This window comes from Eublepharis macularius, chromosome 5, assembly GCF_028583425.1.
Source record: "Eublepharis macularius isolate TG4126 chromosome 5, MPM_Emac_v1.0, whole genome shotgun sequence".
In the NCBI taxonomy this organism is placed as follows: domain Eukaryota; kingdom Metazoa; phylum Chordata; class Lepidosauria; order Squamata; family Eublepharidae; genus Eublepharis; species Eublepharis macularius.
The window spans coordinates 125,661,012-125,672,098 of NC_072794.1; the positions used below are offsets into that span (position 1 = coordinate 125,661,012).

The 11,087-nt window shown below is 42.1% G+C and overlaps 1 protein-coding gene across 1 annotated transcript; it reads left to right on the forward strand.

Moving 5' to 3' along the window:
- Positions 1-345: 345 nt before the first annotated feature.
- On the forward strand, positions 346-10,681 carry OLFML3 (olfactomedin like 3). The gene is made up of 3 exons (XM_054980633.1): positions 346-517; positions 1,361-1,646; positions 8,432-10,681. The coding sequence occupies exons 1-3, from the start codon at positions 407-409 to the stop codon at positions 9,214-9,216; spliced, it is 1,182 nt and encodes a 393-aa protein (XP_054836608.1). The 5' UTR covers positions 346-406; the 3' UTR covers positions 9,217-10,681.
- Positions 10,682-11,087: the final 406 nt, after the last annotated feature.

The window sequence follows — 11,087 nt, forward strand, 5'->3', positions numbered from 1 at the left end:
ATTCCCATTATGACAGGAGTACAGCTGAAGTTAATTCAGGAATTGTTCTCCTGTAATCTAATGCCAATTCCCCAGCAAAGTTTAGCCTGATCTTCACTGCCATTAGGTTGCATCTCCTGACCTAGAGAAGATTATTGCCATTGCTAAGCTAATTATGGAACTGCAGAACTTCCTCTCTCATTTGGTTCTCAAATGACTCTGGACGGAAAGGGGTTAAGACTCAAAGCCAGTCTTATTGGAGCAGCCTCTTTCCTCCCAATGTAGGCATCTGGATTCAATAAAAACTAGCAGAGAAGCCTGTGTTCCCTCCCCTCTTTTAACAGAGAAACTGTCAAAACATTCCAATGGTGTGAGCTAGAATCCAGTGCAGAGATCGGTGGCAAAGCGCAAGACCTCAGGTACGGTCATGGCTCCCCAAAATGCCTTGTTTCTACTGGTTCTCCTGGCTGATGCCATCCATGGACAACAACAACAACAGTTAATGGAGTACATGGAAAGAAGGCTGGCTGTCTTAGAGGTGAGCACATGACACCAGAATGGCAAAGGATGCACCCTGCTCTGGATCTGATGCACACAGTGCTAGGAGAGTTCCATTCTGCAGTTATGGACACTGGCTCTGGAGTTACTTGCCTCAGCCAGATAGAATAAATCATCACCTAACTGGGGACTGACCTCAAACTGTAAAGGTTTGAAAATGATTCTTGAGCCAAAGTTTAAGCTAAGAAGCTGAGTTATAACAGAGAGTCATACCCCACCCCCTAACCGTCACCCTCAAGTGTTGGTGGATTGAGAGGCCAGGGTGGATATGGGGAAGTCTCTGGCTGCCCTGTGGAGTAGTTTATCTTTACAGGAAGTTCAAGGCATTCTGAAATGATTTTGCCAGCCTTATTCTTTAGTCTAGCATTTACTGTTCCATGGAATCTCTCATTTCAGAACCCAATGGGTGCATAGCATTCTATTATACTTAAAACATTTGCAATTGCATCTTTATTGGATAACCTTACAGTGGCTACTGAGTGTTAGCAGCTGGATGCAAAGCACTGACTGGGGGAGGATAAGAAAAACTGTCAAGATACGGGCTCTCTAAAATCACCCCGGAAGAAAAGTTTGCACAAAATCTTGAGAGTATAATGCATCTTGCACAGTGAGGGCTCAGAATACAGAAGTCAGATTAAAAGTTCTCAAAGAGAACTGAACACCTCTGATTTGGGCACTCTTAATTTTTTAGCCTGCAGTGTTGATAATCCTATAGTCTTGTCTTGTAGCAGTTGTTAGGCTGGTGAATTTTTCAACATGTCGGATTGGGTACTTTAATCCTCACTTTTATTCCTAAAGTTTTTGTTTACTTTTGTTTCATCAGGAGAGGATCTCCCAGTGGCATGATCAGAGTAGTCGTTACTCCAGTGAACTGAGGGATTTTAAAAACAAGGTTGTGTCTATGCTGGAGTCAGTGGAGAAAGAACGGGAAACAATCCGGGCAGAGGTAGAAAACACAGCAGTGCGGGTCGATCGGTTGGAGCGTGAGGTGGACTACCTTGAAACCCAAAATCCTGCTCCACCTTGTGTGGAAGTAGATGAGAAGCTTGTGGAAAATCAGGTGTCCACAACAAAAAAGCGCAAGAATGAAAAATATGACAAACTGACAGGTAAGAGAAAGTCCTCACAGCTTACGCTTGTTAGAAAGGGATGATAAATATGCTTCTGCAAGGCAGCTGTAACATGTACCTCCCCCGCCCCCACATATGGAATAATCTCCCACAAGTCCCTAGACATTGACCATATGTTGTATGCCTGGTCTTCATAAGATAAATGTGTGTGTATAGGCTTAGTTGCAAATGCAACTGCCTTGTTTTGGAGGGACAGCTGTGCAGTTATGTGCCTTATTTCAAAAAGCTAAATGATTAATCTAGATTGGAAAGAAGAATACTGACTACTTTTTTTTAACATAAAAGGTTAATGATTGAGAATTGGCAAGGTTATTAGAACTGGCAATATGAAATTGATAAGGGCCAGTTACCAAACAAGACAGCAAAATAGCTCAAAGTCCCACAATATTTATTGATCATGTTGCTTAAAATGGTTTCCAAATATAAACCAGTTTCAAATAAAATTTTAAAACTCTAAGCAATCATCAGGCATTACATTAAATTTAATAAAAACAATTAATTCAAGTTAAAGCCCAAGTAAACAGCACTGCCTTACGCTGCTGTCTGAGCTATCAGATAGAAAAGGCAGCCTTACGTCAATTGGCGCTTGTTTTATAAAGACAGGGCTGCCACTGAGGGCCAAACTGGACTTTACAGCATCCACAGGTCTGACTCATCAATGCTACCACCCATTTTAGAGGTAAAGTTGGGCCATTTTAAAAAGCCACAAGGCCCTGATCCTGATCAGACACACAATGTGATAGGACCAGGCAATCTTGTCTCCTACCTCACACCCCACTGTGCCTTTTCAAACGCCAAAACAGTCTGTTTCAGCACTTGAAAAGATGCATGGTGTTTGATCAGGACTGGGCCCTCATAGTATTTTTAAATGGCCCAAGTTAACCTCTAAAATGGCAGTGGCATCCATGGGTCAGACCCATGGACCCTGTAACATCTAGTTTGGCCCTGAGAACAATCTTGCCTGGATAGCCACCATTCTCACGTTTTAAAGGGAGGATCTTAATTTTAATTTAATTTAATTTATTATATTTATATTCCGCCCTCCCCGCTTTCGCAGGCTCAGGGCGGATAACAAAATACAAACATCACCCACCATTAAAACATTTAAAAGCATTAAATAATACATTTAAAAACATTTAAAAGCATTAAATGTTACGGTTCATACTGCACAGCGGTTCATACATGCATCTGTGTTCGCATAGGGGTGATGGTTTAACCCCCCCCTCCATTCTGGCTCATATGGGAAGAGAGAGTCCCTCAGATATGTGGAATCCAGACTCTAAAGGGCTTTAAAGGTCAAAACTACCACCTTAACTGAGTTTGGAAACAAACTGTAGATGATGTAATATTGATGTCATACGAATAGTTCTACTTACTCCTATCAGTAGATGAGCTGCTGCATTCTGTTCTGGATACAGTTTCTGAGTCATCTTCAAGGACAGTCCCACACAAGAGTGCATTACAGTGATCTAGTCTCAGGGTTACAATAGCATGGATCAGTGGGTCTGTATCAGCTGTGTTCAAACACGGCTGTAGTTTCTGGTAAAAGAAAACACTCTTAGTAATAACACCAAATTGCTTTTCCATCTACAAAGTCAGGTCCAAGAGTATCCTTAAGCTCTTTACAGAATTTAACAAATGTTCATAAAATGGTGAGTCATTGTCACAGTGGTAGGAATGAAAGATAGTCTTTCATTCCTAGGAAGGAAAGATAGTCTTTACGATTGTAACTTTAAAAAAAAATTAAATGGGCCTTTGTAATGTATATGTGAGCTCATAACTGTTAACTTTTTTTGTTTTGTTTTGTTTTGTTACAAATACAAGTGTTATATATGGGTGCAATAAGGGAAGCAGGAGCTGTGTAATGCATTGATGTTACAGGAACTGTCCAAAAGGAGTTTGTGTGACTGTGGCCATCAGACAGCCACATTCTACAAAGCAATTGGTAGTAACTTTATTGGAGGAAATAATTTTGCATATTGAATATTGAGATAATGTGAAACAGAAGGCAAAGACCCTTAGAACAAATGAGTAATAGGTGTACCATGTGCTTATTGCATAAACACTATTGTGTGAAAGAGAGGTTGCACACATTTAAGCTACATCCCTAATCTTCAGACAAACTGTAGAAAGGTAGAACTTAAGAGTTTATTGAGGTAGATTCCATTCAAAACAATATCTTGGAGTGGAAAGAAAGAGTCCTCGTCTAAAGAATCAACTTTCCTATTACCACAGCCACCTCGTGCAGCATCGAGGCTGAATGTGGGAGTGTGGATGAGATGCCAGGATCCTGTCAATATTCATCACTGTAACATGTGTAGATTCCACACACATTGGATAATGCACTTCCAATCTTCTTTATACATCATTTGGAATGGATTTTTTCGTGTGCCGAACAAAAAATCCACCTCAAATGAAGTGCATTGAAAGTGCATTATCCAACATGTGTGGAATCAGCCTTGGTTAAAATGTCCATAAGCAGACCAGATGATGTATTAAGCATTTCATCCACTTTGCCTACATTGTAGCTGGCAACCTGATTGGAGCATATTTGAGCTATTGAGCGAATTGTTCCTGAGAAAGTAAAGGTTCAGATTTAAGAGTCAGAAGGTGTTGAACAGCAGGATTTGAGCCCACATAAGCCTTAGAGAACTACAAGATCTTCATGATATAAGCTTTCAAGAGTCAAAGGTTCCTTTTTCAGATATTAAGATGCTGAGATATCTTAAACAACTGGGATGGTTATGAACCAGCTGATGCAATGGTTGGCAAGAAATAACATTTCTTTGTCTCTATCATTGCCACTTCATAGGTCTTCCAATGGGCTCTATACTATGCTCCATCAGTTAGTGCAGGTTTTCTGTCAGCATCTTTATAGATGTCTTCCAGCTTTCTTTAAGTCACCTAGCTCCATGGTAAACCATGGGCCTGGCTTCCACCCTGAAGGTGGGAGAGCTTGACGAGGAGCGATCCTGTCAATAGCTTTAAGGAGCATCACTGCACCCTCAACAGAATATATGTTTGGAATCCTAAAAACCCTTAGAGCATTTTGGAATTGAGAGGATCCATGATCTTCTGTGGGTGACCCCCCCCTTTTTTTGCAGGGTATGAGGGCCATATTCACCCTTGCCTTCAGTAAATAATGATCAGACCACAGTTCAGGCCAAAATTCCAATCCCAAAAGAAGATTTTCCCTCAAAGTCTCAGGGCAAAAAACTAAGTCCATGGTGTGGCCTCTTTCATGTGTTGGGGCTTGTCACTCTTTGAAAGAGGCTTAGTGCTGCCAAAGAAGTAATAAAATGTTCATTATTCCTCACAGCCCTGATGAAGAGCATTGACCATGAAAGCTGAAGTCACTCAGAACCCAGTTTCTAGGTTTCGAACACCAATTCTGAGAGCACCACTGCCAACTCAGAAAGGAATAGTGAACATATGATCTTGGCTTATATCATTGGTTCATCTACCTTAGTATTGTCTAATCTCATTGGCAGCAGCTCTCCAGGGCCTCAAGCAGATAAAGGGTATTTCCGAAAACCAGTTACCAGAAATCCTTTAATTATAGAGGCAGAGATTTAATCTGAGATGTTCTGCATTCAAATAATGTGCTTTACCATGGAGCCAAGGCTTTTGGGTTCCCTTTAATGAGTGACCAGTTTGCAGAAATCAAAACAAAATTAAAAACTTCAGAACATGTTTTCCTGTACTCTGAATATACGTAGCATGAATACCAATCTCTCTACAACTTTGCTCACCAGTTGCCTTGGAGGGCAGATCTTTGATCTGATCCAGCAACAGCAACCATAGAGAAAGAGCTCACAAACAGAGCAGTGATGCCATTCTGTCCTTCTACATGGCATCATGAAGGCTTCGTTCTTAGTTATAATGGCTGATACCCATGGAGATACAATTGTCCATTATAATGGAAAAACAATTCCCCATTTTTCCTTCTAAATAGTGAGCCTTAAGAAAGGGGCCAGTATAATTTTATTCCTCTACAGAACCTTGAACATTGTAAGTACATTTATAATTATTTAATGATGGTGGTGATGAATATTAAACCCTGCAACCATCTGTATCTACTTGGGTACCCAGCACAGCTACATGGGGAAGGTGAGTAGAGTCTTTAAGACCATCTACCTCTAGATGACCATCTACCCTAGAGGTCCCTTCCAACCCTATGATTCTATGACTGTGTGGAGAGTTCTGGAGCTGAGAGTAACCATTTCTTTCCTCATGAATTAACATAGTTGATTGGAGTGCACTTTTCAAAGGCATCACTCAAAGCAAATGAATACAGGATAAACACTACCTTTTTCTCAGCATGGGTGAAAACTAAAGAGGAACATCAGTAGTTTAATCCTCACTGAGGTAGCCAAGCAAATAAAACATTAGTGGAACAATACTGCTGGAGCTAATGTGGGTGTAAATGACAGCTTTTTGAACGACTAAGTGCAAACATACTCATGGAATTCATTTGTGATAGTCCTAGAAATCAGAGGGGGCGGGGATACCCATCAGGTTCTGAACAAAGCAGGCTCTCTGGCATGTATAGGTCACTAGACTGGCAATTTCCACTAATTTCCCCTTTCTGGCGCAGGCCCCCTTCTTACTGTGCCTCAGGTTCTCCTGTCCCCCCCGGGATAGCACTCTGTGGAAATCAGAGGGTTGCAGTGGATACAGGGAGGCAGGAAATTTCCATTCCCACTGACAGAAAATTTATTGTGGGTTCAACTTTGATTTTCTCACCTGAGTGTATTGCATTCAGACCTTATGATAAACTATGGGATATAAAACACCATTTGGTTAAATGCTGGTTTAGTACAATGTTGGAATGCAGGCTTCCCAAGAAATTGTGGTTTGGTGGTGAAAAATCAGATGGGATTCTGAAACATAAGGAATGTTTCCATCTCAGTTAAGAAGACCCAGGGGTTTTTTTTTGTTTGGATAATTTTGGTCAAACAGAGCAGCAGAATAATATAGCTTCTCCAGTGGCATTTGGCTATAATGAGGGCCGTTTCCACACGGCTTACCTCTACCCATAACGACCCGGTAGATCGCGCAAAAAATGCGGAAGATCGCGTTTTCTCGTGCGAGATTTGCGTGCGTCATATGACGTCGCGCAAATCTCACGCGAGAAAACGTGATCTTCCATGTTTTTTGTGCAATCTACCGGGTTGTTACAGGCAGAGGTAAGCCGTATGGAAACGGCCAGTGTTTTCTCAAGGGACATCCTCCCTTCATCTGCCCACTCTCTGCCCCTTTACCCATAACCACCAAGCAGGAGTACAACTCCAAACTCCTGAATGGGAATTTTAAAAATCTTGCTTAACCTTATGCTGTTAATTCAGTCTGCCAACTGTAGTAATTGCACTACACAAAATGCTGTTACAGTCAAAAGCAACTCCTCATGGTGGAGAGTACATGCAAGCTGACTCACTGGAGGAGGCCCAGCCCAACTGGTGCCTGGGCCATCAGAATCCAGCCCAAATAGCTAGCCTTATCTGGAGGGTGCTGGGCAGGATACCAGCTAGGAAAGGAGGGGGATTGTGGCTGAGCCTATCACCCAGACAGCCAGCAAGGAGAGTGATTTGGGTGGGGTTCCGGAAGGCTGCCATGGAAGTACGGTGCTGTGGTTTTCAGGCTAGTGGCAGCTAGTAGATGTTGAGAGGGAGGACTGAGAAGCAGAGGAAGTTCAACCAGGGGAAGAAGGAGAGGGAAGAAAGAGGCCTACTGAAAACCACAGGGGTCACAGCCAGACCTGAGCAACACAGGTTCTGCCCCCTCCAAAGGGCTTTAAATTCTGAGTGGGTAACCACTTCTAGACTCTAGTGTGTAAGAAGAGGTTGCTGTCATGAATGGATCCCAGGTATATGTTCCATTGCTCTTCAGAGTTCCACATTCACCAATAGCCATATCGTCTTACCAATAAAAAACCCTATCCTTTCAAACCCCTCTCTGGATCTCAGGAGAGAGCAAATGAGTGAGTCACCTGGCTTAGGCTATGTGTTTTTTCTCAGGTGTCTTTTGTTTCTGAGAGAAAGCAAATTTGGAGAATGTAGTAAATTAGGAAGTGAGAAAGGGGGAAACGCTGTAAAAGCTTGATTTTGGTTCAGAGCAAAAAAATTTAGGGAATTCAGTGAAAAAGATAGAAAAGGGGGAAGAAGAGCTAATTAGATTAGCTGAAAGCAGAAGATCTCTGAGGGGACCCGAAGATCTCAAGAGTGTGCCCTACATGTCCCTGCCCTTATCCTGCCCATTGATTGCTGGTAATAGTGAGCAGACTGTATATGAAGTAATGGTTTACAACAGAGTTCAAGACAGCATTCTGTCATTGTGCTTGAAGGAAGCAAAAGAGTCAAGCATCCAACTAACTGGGATTTATACAGGGCTTTTTTTTTTTTTTGGTGATGGTGTTCACCAGTTCTGAGTACTGACCCCTTTCTTCAGGGATCTCCCAAGTCCTGAGGGGAGGGCATTGGCGGAAATCAGAGCAACTTTATGTATGAGTACTGATACATTTTGTTTTACAAAAAGAGTGCTGGGTTTACAAACAAACTGTGGAAAAACTGTACTCTGTTATGCATATTTGGTAGACTAGTTAAGGTTTGTGCAAAAAACTGTAATTTAAACTAACCATAGTTCAAGATATATGAATAAGGACTCTCTGTTGTGCTTTAGTTTTTTTTTTTTTTTGAAATTCTGAGCTATAAATTTGTGTTAGACAACCAAGGTTACAATAAGCCTTCTGTAACTATTCTTTATAGACTGCAGTGATACTATCTCCCAAGTGAAAGCCATGAAGATTCTAAAGCGTTTTGGCAGCACAGCTGGACTCTGGACCAAAGACCCCTTAGGGAATTCAGAGAAGATCTATGTGTTTGATGGCACCAGCAATGATACTGTGTACGTCTTTCCCAGGATGAGGGAATTCACACTCTTTTCTGCTACCCGAAAGGCAGCACGCATCAAGCTACCCTATCCATGGGTTGGCACTGGACACTTGGTATACGGAGGCCACCTTTATTATATCCGGCGACATGGTACATTCCAGGTCATCAAATTCAGCTTAGCCAACAAGACTATTGTTGATAGCTCTGTCTTTCCTGCTGAAGAGCAGATCCCTGTCTTCGGTCTTTCATTTTACAACTACATTGATCTGGTAGCTGATGAGGAAGGACTCTGGGCTATCTATGCCACACAAGAGAATGAGAAGAACATTGCATTGGCCAAACTAGACCCTGCATCACTCGACATTGAGCAAATGTGGGACACACCATGCCCCCGTGAGAATGCTGAGAGTGCCTTTGTCATCTGTGGAGCCCTCTATGTGGTGTACAATACCCGGCTGCCCAGCCGGTCCCGTATCCAATGTGTCTTTGATGTCAGTGGTTCTATGGCATCTGAAGATGCTGCCCTGGTCTATTTCCCCAAGCGGTATGGTTCTCACTCCAGTATGAAATACAACCCCAAAGAGAGGCAGATCTATGCCTGGGATGATGGCTATCAGCTCATCTACCGTATGGAGATGAAGAAGAAGACTGAGGTCTGAGAAAGGCCAGAAGCACTGTTGGAGAGAGCATCAGGGACATGTTCCTGTGACTCTGCCACCCACTTACGCCAAGTGACTCTGCCACCCACTATGGCATATTCAACTCCTGAGGAAACCAGTAGACACTGCAAGTGCCAGCTAGAGTATTTTTTAAAAAGGTAGGAACATTTGGGGATATGTATCCCTTCCCAGGAACTCTGCTAGATTAAAAGTGTTCTGCAAATTATTGGACACACACACTTTCCGTTTTTTCTTTAAAAAGCAGTTCAGTTTTAACTAGCTAAGCAGAAACAAAAACAAATGAACAACAACATGAAAAGAAATGACAGTTTGCAATAAAAATGCATATAATTTCTCTCCTTGTTTTTTTAAAAAAAGACTTCAAACAGGACAGAAATTATCTATATCTTTTAATGCAACTGTCATTCTTCTTTGTTTTTAGCGTAAGCAGTTAAAACTGAAATAGCATTTTAAAATTAAAATTTCTTATCTACTAGAAACATATATAATGTTCCACCCAATAATTTGCAGAACAATTTTAATCAAGCCTAGTTTCTTGGGAGGGATATGTATCCCCTAATGTTCTCGTTGCCCTATAGCTTAGAAATCACACTGGCATCTCCCAACTAGAGCTGCCATTCTATAGACTTTCTGCAAAAACACATCCCAGCAGGATTTTCAGTTCATTGCCCATATGGGTGAGTGGGCAGGCACTCGTGACTCCAAGGCCAGACAACTAGAGTTTGCACAGCTATAAAAGATACTCCCAGCAGCTTTTGTTAATTTAACAAGAGTGTAAAACATATTTTTCTTCTTGCTTTTCCTGCCCTTCAAAAGAAATGTGTTTCTGGGAACTCAGATGCTCTAATTGGACAGTCCAGGTGGCAGTTTCCTGCTTATTTGTTGTACCGTATTATTTCTCTTGCTCCTTTTTAATGTCTCCTCTCAGTGAAATCAGAACATGTTTATGCCAGACATTCTTTGTTGCTGTTGTTGCATGCATGAGAAAAAGTAGCTGGTGTGGTCTGTTCCTCATTGTGAGATCTGTCCCTGATTTGCAGTTTGCTTCAACTTTTCTTAGCACAAAATTTTGTTTCTTATTAAAGAGGCACTAATCCTGTGATTAGTCTAGCCAAAGATAATAGAATATGTTTTAGCACAGCTATTGAGATTGATTTATCTGAGCCTTACAGGAAGAACCTCTCTATACAGGAAATCAAGGCCACCAAATTGGAGTTTAACTGAAGGCTTCCCAAACCAGGAAGCTTTCAATTGTGTTACATGTGTGAAAAGAGAGGAGAGAGGAGCACATGAACCTGGCAAACAAGTCATGTTTATGCTAGTCATGAACAAAGCAGTATTTTTGAAAGTGGACACTGCATCTTTCTTCAGTTTCCAGGATTCAGTATCTATTGGTCTCTCTCCTTCTTCCCTTGAAAGTCAGTAATAAAAGACTGTATTTTGAGCTGCTGGAATCCTATACATCCATGCTTTGGGTAGACAAGTCTCTTCATATATTACATACCAATTACAGTGCTAGATAATTTTTTACTGCCTACTAGAGATGGGCACAACCCACAAAAAAATGACACCATGAGGTTTGTGGTTTGTGGGGTTTAAATGCCCCTTTCCGGCCACTTAGCAGTGGCAGGGAAGGGGCATTTGACAGTTTAAAGAGCCCTTTCCTGCCTTGCAAGGGTCAGGTCCCTTTAAACTATCAGCTGGCAGGCAGGGGGAATCCTAAAGGGCAGGGCCCTTTGAACAGCCCAAACCCCAGCCCCCAGCCCCAGCCCCAGACTTACCTTGCCCTGTGGGCCTGCAGCATCCTCCCCCTCCTCCCACGACAGGCGGGAAGGTCATTTTCAGCCTCC